Consider the following 17372-nt stretch of genomic DNA (forward strand, 5'->3'; position numbering starts at 1 on the left):
TCTTTCAGCCTCTTTACAGCCCATTCCTGTCTCCATATACTCCAGTGATAGCTGCCTGGCATTTCTCAGGTGGGATCTCCTGATGGTGACATCAAAGGATTGTGTATGTGTTATGTGTGATGAAATGACATTGGGGAGATTTCTTTTCACTTCCTGTTCCATCGCCAAAGCAGGAAGTGAGGGGAAATCCCTTCAAAGTGAGGCAATCCCAGAACTAGTGTCCCCATCTGAAGATTTCCCCTCTATTCCTGCTCTGGTGACAACCTAAAATGTGGAATTGTCTTTCATCTTCAATTGAAACAGTAAAAACGAGACAGAGAGAGACCGGAGGACACAGACAGCAATAAACACCTGACAGGGGCTCTAATCCCTCTCCCCCTCCATCCACCACTAAGTGCCTTGAATTTTACTCCAAAGTGTCATAAAACCCCCAAAATGTGGCTCCTGTGTTCTGAGGTTTTATTTCATTCCCGGTTTGTAAAACTCTGTAAGGTCCCATTCACATCTTGCGATTGCGAATCCCCCCGCTCGCTATCTCAACGGGTGATCGGGGGAGGGGGTGCGGAGTAACATTAACATGTTACAAAAGGTGAACGTATCCTTTAAATGTTACAATAGGTTAATGATATGGACACCACACCCATTTTAAACAAATAACCCCACCCCCTAATTAAAGTCATTCACCTTCAATGGCTTGCTAGAGGCACAACCAAAAAAAAAAAATCAAAAATCAAAGTCTTCCCTGGAAATTTTCATGAAATGTTGGTATTTATGGTGTATGGGTGAGGTAAGTGCCCGGGTACTCACCCACAAAGAAATCCAGGACAGGGACAGAGGAACTCATGGGACTCAAAGCAGCAGCATTTATATTGTCCATTCATCAATGGAGCTCAGTCCATCTTCCTCCAGACACTACACCATAGAAGTGAGCAGACTAATAACCCCACCCAGCAACAGCGCCCCCTAGTGATGACATCACACAGTGCAAGGGTGAGAAGACACCTACAAGGAAGAGGTCAGGGAAAGATCAGAAAAGGAACAAATCACAATAGTCCATCAAAAAATTCTAAATATACAACATCCCAGCTTATATGTACCTATCCAGGAAGGGCTCATACGTAAAAACGGCAGTTTAACCACTTGAGACCTGCAATACGTCATGTGACGTCATGGGGTTCCGGTGGTTATATCTGAATGATGCACTGAGTCCACAGACATCATTCAGATATTGCCGTTTTCAGCCGGCGATTCCCTACACCATAAGAATGATCATAGCGGCTGTTCCGCCGCTTGATCGTTCTTACGGGCGGCGGGAGGGGACGCCCCCCCTCCCGCCGCCCTCCGGTGCTTCTACCAACTCACCGTTTCCATCGGTGAGTCGGTCACAGGATCTGCCGGCCCCAGCATGTGATCATAGAGATTTCCGGCGGACTAGATTGTCCCCGGAGTCTCTATGATCGTTCGGAGGCCGGGCGCCATGTTATGACGTCACGCCCGGCCTCGGTATTCAAATTAACAGCACCAATCTGACTAGGAAGCCAGGATCGTTTTTTTTTTTTTTTTTTTTTTTTTATTGACCCCCCCCCCATATCTCACTGTAAATATGTCCGATCGTGCCATATTCCTATTACAAGGGATGTTTACATTCCTTGTAATAGGAATAAAAGTCATCAATTTTTTTTTTTTTGTGTCAAACTGAAAAAATAAAAATAAAATTAACAATAAAAATGATCCCAGTTGAAGTCACGTGGTGACGTAACGCGTAGGACCCGAGGCTCCCTGATAACGGAATAGACGCTCAGACTGCTACTCGAGCTCGGCGCTCGTTTTTACAACATCCATATACCCTTGAAAAATGTGAGTGTTTCCTTATGTGTAAATAAAAGATTTTATTACTTTACAAAAACTACTACACTATGGTGGACCTCCTTTTATCTTTTTAAATACCTATTGAGAACTACATCATCTGAAGTGAGAGAGGAAGATAAGGATTACCTTTGCTCCCCTCCCCCACTACCCCTGTCTGCATTTAGAAGCTTGAAACGGACATCTAAGAAAGGATCAGCTGAAGGGAACGCTCCCCTCCTCCTGCACCTGCTACATGCTGTTTACCTTACAGCAGTAAGGTAACCATTCATTTTGCTCACGGGTGTCAGTGACGCTGAAGATTTCTCCTGCTGTATTTGCACTTAAAGGCACAATGTCACTTTAGAGTCCAAGACAGCATTACACAGTGTTCCAGCGCAACACTCTGCACATTTGCACTTTTTGCACATTCTATTGAGGATTTTAAAAATCCAAGACTGCACTAGATTACTGTTTAATTTAGAGGATTTCCACTACTATTTTTGTTGCTTTTAATGTCATTCGCTTCATAATTTTATTTATATTGGTCACTAAATGAATGATTTACGTATGCACTATATACTTTGCACAGTGGTATAATCACTTACAATTGCACTTTCAATGTGGACTTTGCTTATTATCTAATTGTCTTATTTAATTTTACATAAGTGTCACAATCATCATAGTGTTTTATATATCTATTTAATTTGCTTTTTTGCACTATACCTAATATTGCGGCATATACTAGATAGTCAATCATACTATTTTTTGCAATTAATACTCTAAATAGGAGCGCAACACCACCCCTTCTCTTTATTTTACATTCCTTGTAATAGGAATAAAAGTCATCAATTTTTTTTTTTTTTAAGTGTAAAACTAAAAAAATAAAAATAAAATTAACAATAAAAAAAAAAAAAAATTTTAAGCGCCCCTGTCCCCATGAGCTCGCACACAGAAGCGAACGCATACGTAAGTCCGCCCACATATGAAAACGGTGTTCAAACCACACATGTGAGGTATCGCCGCAAACATTAGAGCGAGAGCAATATTTCTAGCCTTAGACCTCCTCTGTAACCCAAAACATGTAACCAGTAAAAAATTTTAAAGTGTCGCCTATTGGGATTTTTAAATACCAAAGTTTGGCGCCATTCCACGAGCGCGTGCAATTTTGAAGCGCGACATGTTGGGTATCTATTTACTCGGCGTATCCTCCTCTTTCACATTATGCAAAAAAATTGGGCTAACTTGTTTTTTTTTTGTTTTTTTAAGCATGAAACTGTTTTTTTTCTGAAAAAAAACGCGATCGAAAAATTGCTGCGCAAATACCGTGCGAGATAAAAAGTTGCAATGACCGCCATTGTATTCTCTAGAGTCTTTGCTAAAAAAAACATATATAATGTTTGGAGGTTCTATGTAATTTTCTAGCAAAAAAATTAGGAATTTTACATGTAGGAGAGAAATGTCAGAATTGGCCTGGGTCTGAAGTGGTTAAACGTCTAGGTCAGTGATTCTCAAACAGGGTTCCTCCAGAGGTTGTAGGGGTTCCTTCATCATTGGTCAATTTCTGCCTCTCAGATAAGTTCCCACTGACACCATTGATATTTTTAGCTATCTGTAAGGAGGGAATTCTTCCCAATGACCACAAGTGTAAGGACCATTCTTCCCAATGACCACAAGTGTGAGGACCATTCTTCCCAATGACCACAAGTGTAAGGACCATTCTTCTCAATGACCACAAGTGTGAGGACCATTCTTCCCAATGACCACAAGTGTGAGGACCATTCTTCCCAATGACCACAAGTGTAAGGACCATTCTTCCCAATGACCACAAGTGTGAGGACCATTCTTCCCAATGACCACAAGTGTGAGGACCATTCTTCCCAATGACCACAAGTGTAAGGACCATTCTTCCCAATGACCACAAGTGTGAGGACCATTCTTCCCAATGACCACAAGTGTGAGGACCATTCTTCCCAATGACCACAAGTGTGAGGACCATTCTTCCCAATGACCACAAGTGTGAGGACCATTCTTCCCAATGACCACAAGTGTAAGGATCATTCTTCCCAATGACCACAAGTGTGAGGACCATTCTTCCCACTGACCACAAGTGTGAGGACCATTCTTCCCAATGACCACAAGTGTGAGGACCATTCTTCCCAATGACCACAAGTGTAAGGGACCATTCTTCCCAATGACCACAAGTGTAAGGGACCATTCTTCCCAATGACCACAAGTGTAAGGACCATTCTTCCCAATGACCACAAGTGTGAGGACCATTCTTCCCAATGACCACAAGTGTGAGGACCATTCTTCCCAATGACCACAAGTGTGAGGACCATTCTTCCCAATGACCACAAGTGTGAGGACCATTCTTCCCAATGACCACAAGTGTGAGGACCATTCTTCCCAATGACCACAAGTGTAAGGACCGTTCTTCCCAATGACCACAAGTGTGAGGACCATTCTTCCCAATGACCACAAGTGTGAGGACCATTCTTCCCAATGACCACAAGTGTGAGGACCATTCTTCCCACTGACCATCACACTAATATGTATGTAACTCATGATACAACTGTATCATGAGTTGTAGATCTCTGATTTTTAGCAGGGGGTTCCCTGAGACCTGAGAACTCTTTTAAGGGTTCCTCAGTGTTAAATAGGTTGAGAAAGTCTGGTCTAGGTGTTTGAATTCCATGCCCTTCCCGGCTGCAATGCTAAGAAGCGCTCTGATGGTGGAGTGTTTTAGGACGGGAGCAAATGTTTCATCGTAATCTTCACGGAATTTCTGGGAGTAACCCTTGGCAACTAGTCTGGCGTTGTATTTGTGGATATTCCCTTGACTTTGAAAGTCCACTTACTTCCTATAGTTTTGCCGTTAGGAGGGAGCTCTGGGATTGTCCAGGTTTTATTTTCTTGAAGTGAATTCTTCTTCTGCTGCCTTTCTCCATTTATTGGCTTCATGTTTTGGTAGTTTTTCTTTTTATTTTTTTTTTGAAAATGTTTTATTTGGTTTTACATAGAAAAGGTTACAAAAGATAACTGTACAGTAGATAAGCATACAGATACAAACACTTGTGTAGTGAATCCAAAAGAAGCAACGGCATAAAAGCCCTAGGTTTTGGTATGAATGGACCCAAGTGGGTCCCAATAGCCTATACAATCCAAGTATACCAGATATATGGTTAAAATCTGGTAGTTTTTCTATGTCTTCCCAGGATGTTGGTTCATGTACACAGCTTGCCGAGTGGTGTCCCCTTGGTAGTCCGAGTGGATCTCCTGATTTCAGGCAGTAGTTCAGCAGGATCTGGTGAGGAACTTGGTTTAGGCATTGTGAGTTCCACCTCTTGTTCTGACTCTTGCACAGGTTGGCTTTGGTTGACCTTTTCTTCTGGTTAGTTGGGCATATTCACTTCACAGCTTTCAGGGATCGTGTTTCTGGTGATGGGCTCCCATCAAAATAAACACTACGGCTTATTGTCACTTTGTCAGTCTTTGGATGTAGGATTCTGTAAACCTTTGCTTGCTGTAGCCTACTAGAATGCCCCCTATGGCTCTGTTCTCCAGCTTGGATCGCTTCTTACTTGGAATATAGGCATATGCTTTATATCTAAACACTCTGATGTGCCTTATGCTAGGCTTTGATCCATGCCACATTTCGAATGGAGTACTTTTAATGTCTCAAGGGTAGTCTGTTCTGTAGGTAGGTTGCAGTCATGACAGCTTCTCCCCATTGAGGTAGGTTGGCATCCAACAACATGCCCATGGCCATTTCTTTAATGCCGCGTACAGACGATCGGACATTCCGACAACAAAACCATGAATTTTTTTTCCCGACGGATGCTGGCTCAAACTTGTCTTGCATACACACGGTCACACAAATGTTGTCGGAAATTCCGAACGTCAAACACGTGGTGACGTACAACACGTACGACGAGCCGAGAAAAATAAAGTTCAATAGCCAGTGTGGCTCTTCTGCTTGATTCCGAACATGCGTGGAATTTTCTGCCTCGGAAATTGTCTGCACACCCTCAGAATTTCCAAGTTTTGTTGTCGGAAAATTTGAGAACCAGCTCTCAAACATTTGTCATAGGAAATTCCAACAGCAAACGCCCGATGGAGCCTACATACAGTCGGATTTTACGACAACAAGCACACATCGAACATTTGTTGTCAGAAATTCCGACCGTGTGTACGCGACACTAGAATGTGATTTTTCCCTTTCTGCTACACTGTTTTGTTCAGGAGTGTATGGTGTGGGTGTCTGGTGTACTATTCCTTGTCTCCTCAGATATGAGGCCCCTTCCTTGCTTATGTATTGTCCTCCATGGTCGGTGCGTATTATTCCTGGTCTCCATTGGAATTTGTTGCTAGACATGGCAACAAACTCTTGAATTTTCTCTGATGTCTCATTCTTGTGTTTCATCAGATAAGTAGTTGTGTACCTGGAATAATCATCACTGAAAGTCAGTAGATATCTGTTCCTGCCTGACGTGGGAGTTTTCATTGGACTGCGTATGTCACTGTCAGGGCCATCTTTAATGTTGATTGGACCCTGGGCAAACATTTTATTGGGCCCCCTCTTCCAAGCAATTTCATTCTCTACATGCTTTGAGACATGCAATAAATAGCAGCTGGATTCAAAATCAGTTTACAGAATCAGATCAGGCAGCAATTGCGATTGGTTGCCAGAGGTTACAGTGTATCATTACCGCTCACTGACTGGTTGCTAGAGGTTACAGTGTATCATTACCGCTCACTGGCTGGCTGCTAGAGGTTACAGCACACATTATGGCTCACTGTTATTTTCTAGAGGTTACAGCACATGACTTCTGCTTGTTGTTTGATTGCTGGAGATTACTGTACATCAATACTGCTCACTGATTGAATACTAGAGGTTGCTGAACATGTATACCACTCACTAATTAGTTGTTAGAGGTTACTGCACGTTATTATTGCTCACTGATTGGTTGCAAGGGGTTAGTGCACAGCATTACTGCTCACTGATTGGTTGCTAAAGGTTACAGCACATCACCTCCTCACTGCCTGCATGCGTATTCACATGCACCAAAATTCAGATTGCTGCTTACTTTTGCAGAACAGGCTGATGTTAGGCTTAATGACCACAGTTGTAGGCAGGACTTTCAAGCATGCCCCTTTACCTCCCAGTGGGCATGATTCAGCAGAAGTGATGGTGGATAGGACCTCAGGGGGACATGATATACATATGAATGCCACCTCTATTTACATATCAATGCCGTAGTCCATAACTATTTACATAAAGTTGGGCAGCAGCAGCAGCAGAAGTTTACACTGAGATATTGGGACATAGCACGGGACTAAAACTTCAAGGTATAAGGGAATTTAAACTGGCATAGTTGGCAAGTATTAGGCAGCTGCTTAGGACCCCACTACAATGATGGGACCCAGGGCAGCTACCTCTTTTGCCCTGCCTTAAAAACGGTCCTGGTCACTGTGTATGAGCTGCAGGGGGTGGGGGTGGTTTTTCTTTAAGATACCTGTGGAAGGGATCATGTGTGGCTTTTGCTTCAATACAGCACTTGCATTTCATGGGCACTTTGAAAGGCTTTATTGTCAAATCTTCTGATAAGCCTCTCTTTATAATGTCCTGTATAGATTCTGGACTTCTGTACCCCAGTTTTCTTTTTGCGAGGAATGGCTTATTATTGTGAATTGCGCATTCATCACCCTGGAACTGAACTGTGAGACCGTTGTTTGCAGGACTTTCCACTGATAGAAGGCTGCCTTCTCGTTCTGCAACATACAGACCTTTCTTTACAAGGATACTCTGCTTGCCTCCTTGTGGTGTAATGAAGTTCAGGAAAGCCCTGGCCTTTACCGTCTGAAGTAATCCTTTTCCCGTTTGCTAGGAAAACTTTCTTTTGCACTGTAATCAATGTTTGTGAAGAAGGTCTCATCGCTAGTCATGTGGCTTGTCGCACCTGAGTCTTTGCACCAGCCGTGTGGCTTGCTGCTTTGTGTCACTCCATGATGTGCCTACAGTTTCCTTTGTGATTGCTTTGACTTCTTTTTTTGGATTGCTCTATAGCTTTCATCACTGCTCGGCTTTCCAGATAGAACAGTTCTTTTTTTAAGTGACCGGTCCTTTTACGGCGAAAACAGGCTCTGCGTTCTTTGTTGTGCTTTGCGCCTTTGTACATCTTAAAGGGTTTGTAAAGGTTCGTGTTTTTTCGTGTTTTTTTCTGCCAGTCACCGCCCCCCCCCCCCCCCCCCAGCTCCCCCGTTTCACTTACGTGAACCCCTTCATTCAGTCATCGGGGACACGCTGTCTCTCTCTCCATGGCCGCCCGGCTCTTGATTGAATAAATTGATAGCAGCGGAGCCACTGGCTCCCACTGCTGTCAATCAAATCCAATGACGCGGGCACCAGGAGGGCGGGGCCTGTGGACGCCAAATGCTGGACTCGGGAGAGCGCCCGCAAGGTAACTCCCTTGGGGGAAGCTCTTCTCCGAGGAGGTTGTCAGATGTGGGGAGGAGCCGCGAGAGCTGCCAGGGGGACACCAAAAGATGAGGTTCGGGGCCACTCTGTGCAAAACAAGCTGCACGGTGGAGGTAAGTATGACATGTTTGTTATTTAAAAAAAATAAAAATGCCCTTACAATCACTTCAAGAGCTTTGTCATCATGGTGCTTATTTTATTTTCTTCTGTCATATTCATCCATTTTCATTGATTAATTTGTCTTTGATCTATTCTAGCATTAGCTCCTGCTCCAGTCTGGTTTCTAAAGCGTTAATAAGGGCAGTATATGTCTCTGTAAGGCTGCAGAGGAGCAGGGCAACAATATGGTTATCTTTTACCGTATATACTCGAGTATAGGCCGACCCGAATATAAGCCGAGGCCCCCAATTTACCCCCAAAAAAACTGGCAAACTTATTGACTCGTGTATAAGCCGAGGGTAAGACATGCCTGTCCATCCCTGTGTGTGTGTCCGTCCATCCCTGTGTGTCCGTCCATCCCTGTGTGTCCGTCCATCCCTGTGTGTCCGTCCATCCATCCCTGTGTGTGTGTGTGTGTCCATCCATCCATCCATCCCTGTGTGTGTGTGTCTCCATCCATCCATCCATCCCTGTGTGTGTGTGTATCCGTGTGTGTGTGTGTGTGTGTGTGTGTGTGTGTGTGTGTGTGTGTGTGTGTGTGTGTGTGTGTGTGTGTGTGTGTGTGTGTCCAGCCTACCTGTGTCCTGAGCCTTTGTCCCGAGCCTCCGTCCCGTGCCGAGCCTCCTTGCCTCCGTGCCTCGCCGCCGTGCCTCGCCGCCATGCCTTGCCTCCGGTCCCGTCCCGTCCCGTCCCGTGCCGTGCCGTCCTGTGCCTTGCCTCCGTCCCGTGCCCTCTTCGTTCGTCGGCGCCTCGGCGGCCATTGTAAAATTCAAAAGCTGCGCCGCCGCCTTCGCCTGTGATAGGCGGAACACTGAATTTCCCAGCAGCCTGTGTTCCGCCTATCACGTACATCGTATCATCCTCGTCCGTAGTACGAGGATGATACGAAGTCCGTGATAGGCGGAACACAGGCTGCTGGGAAATTCAGTGTTCCGCCTATCACAGGCGAAGGGGGAGCCGGAGGCGCGGCTTTTGAATCAGAATGGCCGCTGTCTGTCTGCTCGACACGCTGATCGAGCGGGCAGACAGCGATGACTCGAGTATAAGCCGAGGGGGGCACTTTCAGCCTCAAAAAAGAGGCTGAAAATCTCGGCTTATACTCGAGTATATACGGTATGTCCTCTTCAATGGTGCGCAGCTGCTCTATGATTTCCAGCATAGCTTTCACGTGGTCACACATTTGCTGGCTTTGTAGCTTCATCTTATAAAGCTTTCTTAGCAGAAACGCTTGCTGTATAGATTTGAGGGCTCATGCAGTTTTTATAATGAAGGCCACATACCTTTGGCCGTTTTCTCTGTTCTTATGTGATTAAGCTGGTCATCTTTCACTTGCAAGCTTATAGTTGCTTTTGCTTGCCTGTCTTTCCTGTCCCATTCCTCTGTCTCTCCATTTGTGGGTCTATCTGTCACTATGCGGTCCCCGCAAGGGTTTGGGTACATGCATATACTCCCATGCCATGTCATCCTCCCACTCTTCCCAGGAGTCCTCGATGATGTCCATGATGCTGGGAGGGACATAGGGGTAGTCCAAACCCCACTGCAGGCCAGTGGGACAATGCTTGAGAAGTATCTTGAGTGTCAAGCTAGGGACCCAGCAGAGAGGCGGGGGCTGAAACTTGAGGAAGATACTACCGTGAACATTAAAGGAGCTAAACGGATTCAGTGGAAGCGAATCATCTAGTCTAGTGAGAGAGACTGGGAGCTCAATGGGTTGAAAAACTACAAGAAGTGATTGTAGTGGAAGCGAAGGACCTGTTACACTTTGTGTTAGGAACTGTTAAAGACTGTTGCCATTGGAGACAGCATTCCTACACGTGCAGATGTGGTGTCTTGCTGGATGCCTTTCCCTGCATGGCTGTCCTCCTGTAGAAGTCTCAGAGTCTGCCAAATAATCTTGCAACTACCTAAGGGTGTCCTGGCCCTAACCCTCTCTCCCAAAGTTCTGTTAAGAGAAATAAAATCGTTCACATTCAAGAAGTGTCTGACGCCCAATAAATCTACCTTGCACTACGCCCAATATGCCATGCAACCCACCATATACAGAAGGATGTCAGCTATCTCTGGAGGTTTTCAATAGACTGAAGGAGGCCTGGGACCTTGCTACACCTATTTAGGAAACTCAGCTTACAATATAGTTGGTGTGTGGCCGTGCTTGAGAGAGGAGCGTTTTTTTTTTTTCTTTGGGTCAGTTGGAGACTGTGGGCATACTACAGGAGATGGTCCCCCTACACTGATGTCTCGAACAAGTGACTTGGTGTGGCTAAGGGACCTTGGATCGTGCTGGTGCTGGACAAAGGAAGCTTTTAAGGCTGACAGACTCTTCTTGATTACGGGGGTCGGTCACATTGGTGGCAAGCGGTAGGACCATGCTTCCTGGCTGTGAACACGTCCAAAACACCACCAAGCTCCGAGGTTAGGATAGCACACTTTAGTCGTCCCAGCGGAGATATGGATCTGGCATCAGAGTTGCAAGGGCTGCTGCGGAGCACTCTTTCAGAAATCCCCAGGACTGTGTCTGTGGATCAATACCTGGAGGTCACGCAGCGGATTTGGGTGCAGGTCTGGCTTGGAGCCCTCCAGGTCGCTGGTACACACCAGGGCAGGTGCTTTTCAATCCCAGAGCAATGGGCCAGTGACCAACAGAAGTTGTGTATGGCATTCCTAGGAGAGCGGCCCCAGGAGCAATGGGTGTCCAAATTGGACAGGCTGGTCCAGCAGGAGATAAAGCTGGACAATGGAAAATGGTCTCTGCAATGGCATGCAGAGCAGGAATATTTAGGGGAGACAACAGAATGCTCTCCAGTGGGATATGACTTTGGTGGCCCTGGATTTCTGTGGGAGAATCTTACAGATGGTTTTGTGTTTGGCGATGAATGGGAACCTACCCTTGAGGACCTGCGAGAATACAGAGAGGCTATGCTCGGTCTCACTCATGGGGGTCTTACAGTTTAAACCTGATTTGGACTATTTGCTAAGGAAAGAACAGCATCTGGAAAGGGCATACAGGAAACTGCTAGAACACGTTCAGCAGCATGCCCCAAAATCGGCAGCAGATCCCCGTTGAAGTCACATGACAGTGATGTAACGTGTAGGGCAAGCATACAGACACCGGAAGTGACGTTCCTGCACGAATGCGCTGCTCGTCTTGTATACTGTGCGTTTTTATGTATGAAATGTGAGTAGTTTGACTTTTTTATTTTTTAAATAAATGATTTGATGGAAAATACTACACCATAGTAGGCTCTATTCCTCTTCTATGAGTGTTTCAAGTAGCCCCTGTGACTCACTACGAGAAGGAAAGAAAACCTTGTTTCTGGACACAAAGCCTTCTGAATAGGAGTCAGTCCACCCTAGTGGTCCTCATTCCACCACTCTCTACATGCTGTTTGCCTTACAGCAGTAAAGTAATTATTCTGTATATCTCTGGGTGCTGTGGACACTGAAGGATCACCAGTGTTTTGAACTACATTGTCACCCGGTTGCTGTGATCACTTTTTGTTTCACACAAGCTGCTATTTTGAAGCACTTTATTTGCACGTTGCACTTTGGACTGTGATTGACCAATTGTTCACCTGTGTTTGTTTGGATTTTACTTTCATATTTAATATTTTTAGATTTGATTTGGGATAAGCAGTATTTATCAGTTTAACTTGCTGAGGATTGATACACAATCACGTGTTTTTATGTGAGTTTATACTGGTTCACATACAGTGGTGTGAAAAAGTGTTTGCCCCCTTCCTCATTTCCTGTTCCTTTGCATGTTTGTCACACTTAAGTGTTTCGGAACATCAAACCAATTTAAACAATAGTCAAGGACAACACAAGTAAACACAAAATGCAATTTGTAAATGAAGGTGTTTATTATTAAAGGTGAAAAAAAATCCAAACCATCATGGCCCTGTGTGAAAAAGTGATTGCCCCCTAAACCTAATAACTGGTTGGGCCACCCTTAGCAGCAACAACTGCAACCAAGCGTTTGCGATAACGTGGAATGAGGCTTTTACAGCGTCCTGGAGGAATTTTGGCCCACTCATCTTTGCAGAATTGTCCTAATTCAGTTACATTAGAGGGTTTTCGAGCATGAACGGCCTTTTTAAGGTCATACCACAACATCTCAATAGGATTCAGGTCAGGACTTTGGCTAGGCCACTCCAAAGTCTTCATTTTGTTTTTCTTCAGCCATTCGGTGGTGGACTTGCTGGTGTGTTTAGGATCATTGTCCTGCTGCAGAACCCAAGTTCGTTTCAGCTTGAGTACACCAACAGATGGTCGGACATTCTCCTTCAGGAACTCTTGGTAGACAGCAGAATTCATAGTTCCTTTTATCACGGCAAGTCTTCCAGGTCCTGAAGCAGCAAAACAGCCCCAGACCATCACACTACCACCACCATATTTTACTGTTGGTATAATGTTCTTTTTATGAAATGCAGTGTTCCTTCTACGCCAGATATACTTGGACACACACCTTCCAAAGAGTTCCACTTTTGTCTCATCGCTCCACAGAATGTTGTCCCAAAAGTCTTGGGGATCATCAAGATGTGTTGTGGAGAAATTGAGACGAGCTTTGATGTTCTTTTTGCTCAGCAGTGGTTTTCTCCTTGGAACTCTGCCATGCAGGCCATTTTTGCCCAGTCTTTTCCTGATGGTGGAGGCATGAACGCTGACCTTAACTGAGGCAAGTGAGGCCTGCAGTTCCTTGGACGTTGTTGTGGGGTCTTTTGTGACCTCTTGGATGAGTCGTCGCTGCGCTCTTGGGGTAATTTTGGGCGGCCGGCCACTCCTGGGAAGGTTCACCACTGTTCCATGTCTTCGCCATTTGTGGATAATGGCTCTCACTGTGGTTCGCTGGATTCCCAAAGCTTTGGAAATGGCTTTATAACCCTTTCCAGACTGATAGATCTCAATTACTTTCTTTCTCAATTGTTCCTGAATTTCTTTGGGTCTCGGCATGATGTGTAGCTTTTAAGGATCTTCTGGTGGACCTTACTGTGTCAAGCAGCTCCTATTTAAGTGATGCCTTGATTGTGAACAGGTGTGGCAATAATCAGGCCTGGGTGTGGCTAGAGAAATTGAACTCAGGTGTGGACAACCACAGTTATAGTATGTTTTAACAAGGGGGGCAATCACTTTTTCACACAGGGCCATGATGGTTTGGATTTTTTTTCACCTTTAATAATAAACACCTTCATTTACAAATTGCATTTTGTGTTTACTTGTGTTGTCCTTGACTATTGTTTAAATTGGTTTGATGTTCCGAAACACTTAAGTGTGACAAACATGCAAAGGAACAGGAAATGAGGAAGGGGGCAAACACTTTTTCACACCACTGTATGTTCCGCATGTGGTATCTGCATATACACTAATATATTTTAATATTTATTAGCACATTGGCACTTTATATTTGATTAGCACATTGAAACATATATTGATTTATGTTATAAATTGGATACACATTTTTATTTATTTATTATTATCACTATACTGTACATAATAGGAGCGCAACACCAACATTTTTCACTTTTACTTTTCCTGAGTTAGGTTTGACTCAAACGGTGTATGCAGCACCTATTGAATTTAAAATTTCTCCAGAATAGCGCAGGAGCTCTTTTCATATAATACAGAGAGGCTATGCTCGGTCTCACTCACAGGGGTCTTAGAGTTTATCTGTCTTCTCTCCAGCAGATGAATCGACTCCAGGGGGAAGGACCAGTCTGCTCTTCTCCCCAGCAGCGGGTATGTTCTACGAGAGAGGCGGAGGTTGGCTGTGTGATTAATGCTATGTTTGGGACAATGTGTTTGAGGTACTGTGTGGGGCACTGGAACTACAGACTAACTTCGAAGTCAACCCATTTGGGGTCTCCCTCTGTGTTAGTCTTTTGCCGAAAGGGAAGATGCGTGACGGGAGTCACTTTGGGCGGAGGGCTTGTGGAACTCAGCTTACCTTGGAGAGCTCTGGAAACTCCTTATCCAGCTCCCCCGGGCCCCTTCTATCTGTAAGTCACCCTGTGTCTATTAAGGGCACAGGCTGACCAAGAACCCATTCAGGTCTGTCTAACCCGACCCGCTGTACAACCACACTGGACTCACGCATTTCCTTTTACCCCTGTTATCCTGGATTCTAGATGTGTGGTTTGTGATGAAAGAATGAAGAGGCTGTTTCACTTGGGACATTAATATTACTGAACAATATCCCTCAAGAAAATAGGAAGATAAATAATTTCACCATTCAGACTGCTAGATTGTTTGAAGTGTGGCTGTATCCCATTGTTCTATTGTTTGTCTGCCTTGGGAGCAACCTATTATGGGATGTATATGTGTATGTGGATTCGATGGGAGGGGGGGTTCTCATGCATCCCCTCCCAAAGACAGTCTACTGTTGAAATGTTTGAATACCTACCTGTGTGCTATGTTACTGGTGGAGGTAACGTTTACCCCACCCTGTGTCATTATGCAAAGAAGGGAGGATTATCTCCTGAGTGTATATCTCTTTGTGCCTGTGTTTGAATAAAGAATCTTATGTTTTCACTCTACACTGATGTCTCAACAAGTGAATGGGTGGGCTAAGGGATATTGGGTCATTCTGGTACTAGGCAAAGGAAGCTTTTATGGCAGACAGACTCTTCTTGAGTATGGGGGTCCGTGACACAGACATAGTACAGGGGACGATCAGAGACTGCAGACATAGTACAGGGGACGATCAGAGACTGCAGACATAGTACAGGAGATGGTGAGAGACTGCAGACATAGTACAGGAGATGGTGAGAGACTGCAGACATAGTACAGGAGATGATCAGAGACTGCAGACATAGTACAGGGGACGAACAGAGACTGCAGACATAGTACAGGGGATGATCAGAGACTGCAGACATAGTACAGGAGATGATCAGAGACTGCAGACATAGTACAGGGGACGATCAGAGACTGCAGACATAGTACAGGGGATGATCAGAGACTGCAGACATAGTACAGGGGATGATCAGAGACTGCAGACATAGTACAGGAGATGATCAGAGACTGCAGACATAGTACAGGGGACGATCAGAGACTGCAGACATAGTACAGGGAATGATCAGAGACTGCAGACATAGTACAGGAGATGGTGAGAGACTGCAGACATAGTACAGGAGATGATCAGAGACTGCAGACATAGTACAGGAGATGATCAGAGACTGCAGACATAGTACAGGAGATGGTCAGAGACTGCAGACATAGTACAGGAGACGGTCAGAGACTGCAGACATAGTACAGGAGACGGTCAGAGACTGCAGACATAGTACAGGAGACGGTCAGAGACTGCAAATGTGATGGGAGTCACTTTGGGCGGGGGGCTTGTGGAACTCCTTGTCCAGCTCCCCCGCCCCCTCCTAACCCCAGTTAGATCTTCCTAACCCGACTCACCATACAACCACACCAGACTCAGCATTTCCTTTTACTCCTGTTGTCCTGGATTCTATATGTGTGGTTTGTACTGAGGGAATGAAAGGACTCTTTCTGTCTGTGCGCGGAGGTCTGTGTGTGCGGAAGGACTTTTCCCACATAAGAGGAGAGAGAGGCATAAATGAAACAGAAACTCCGTAGCTCCGAGCCATTCTGTGCTCCACACCCAGAACACACAACATACGCCTCATTATATAAACCTTCACCTAGCCACACCAACCTTCACTGCAAGAGGGATGGCAGACACCCGGTACCCGTACCCCATCTGCCTCCAGTGGGGTGACGACCCCCAGAGGCTGAAGAAACTAAGAAATAAACTTCTGCTGTATTTCCAGAAGAGGAGCGAATCTAACGGAGGACATTGTGAGATCCGAGACATGGACTGCAGTCGGGGATACATCCTCATACATTTCAAGGAGGAAGAAGGTAGGTACTGGGGAGGGAGGATAGGGGGTTCTTATATACTATAAATAAGAGGACTGGAGGGGATCCTCATACCCTACAAGGAGGAGGCAGGTAGGTACTAAGGACTAGAGTGTATCCGCTTCAGGGTTGGCAACCGTCTGTAGATTTACAGACAGGTTGTAAATTTGAGGCAATTTACAAGCTGTCCATAAATCTTAGTTATGGAAAGCGGCCGCCCATTAAATAAAAATCCTTAGACAGTCTACGGATCTGCGCATGCACAGTTTTGAAGCCTCAGCTGCACTACGTAGGGTCATGTATAATGTATGTCGTCTCTGATCATCCCTTGTGCCATTGCTAAGGCAATTTTTACCTACCTTACTTATATACTTAATGATACATAACATAAGTGATTAAAACCTTTTATCTATATATGAATCACCCCATTGCGCTTGATTCATAAACCCATGAAATCAATAAGGAATGATAATGGTGCTAAAATACAAAGATCTAATTTATTTATACAGAAAATACAAATACAGTGTTGCCAGTCTACAAAGATAGTTAATGCAAAAAGAAGATATGGTTACAATTGACATACTCAGGGGTATTAAGACCAACCCTGGGATAGAAAAAGTTAGAGAAGAGAAACCAGACATAAGACGATACATTACCTAGACAGCCCTCACGTGACCATGTTTCATCTAGACCAGGGGTCTCCAAACATTCTAAGCAAAGGGCCAGTTTACTGTCCTTTAGACTTTAGAAGGGCCGGACTAGGGCTGGTTGCAGTAGAAAATGTCCTGGTGTCCAGTGGGAGTAAACCATGCCCTATATTTGGTGTCAGTGGGAGGAATAGTGCACCATTGTTGGTGTCAATGGAAAGAATTCTGCCCCGTCGTTGGTGTCAGTGGGAGGAATAGTGCCCCATTGTTGGTGTCAATGGAAAAAATTCTGCCCCGTCGTTGGTGTCAGTGAGAGGAATAGTAGCCCAGTCTTGGTGTCAATTAAAGATATTGTGCCCTTTTTGATAGTGCTCCACTGT

At 44.9% G+C, this 17372-nt stretch overlaps 2 protein-coding genes across 3 annotated transcripts in view; one reads left to right on the forward strand and one right to left on the reverse strand.

Annotated features, from left to right (window-relative positions):
* The window catches only part of LOC143925142 (protein mono-ADP-ribosyltransferase PARP14-like), a 391904-nt gene that overhangs the window by 164185 nt on the left and 210347 nt on the right, over positions 1 to 17372 (reverse strand). The window lies entirely within an intron of this gene.
* The window catches only part of LOC143925193 (protein mono-ADP-ribosyltransferase PARP14-like), a 95193-nt gene continuing 93979 nt past the window's right edge, over positions 16159 to 17372 (forward strand). The window contains exon 1 of the mRNA XM_077449793.1: positions 16159 to 16348. Coding sequence (XP_077305919.1) covers positions 16159 to 16348 — 190 coding nt within the window. The remainder of the gene's footprint in view (positions 16349 to 17372) is intronic.

Source organism: Lithobates pipiens, unplaced genomic scaffold, assembly GCF_037356315.1.
Source record: "Lithobates pipiens isolate NorthernLeopardFrog02 unplaced genomic scaffold, aLitPip1_a1.2 Scaffold_22, whole genome shotgun sequence".
Classification (NCBI taxonomy): domain Eukaryota; kingdom Metazoa; phylum Chordata; class Amphibia; order Anura; family Ranidae; genus Lithobates; species Lithobates pipiens.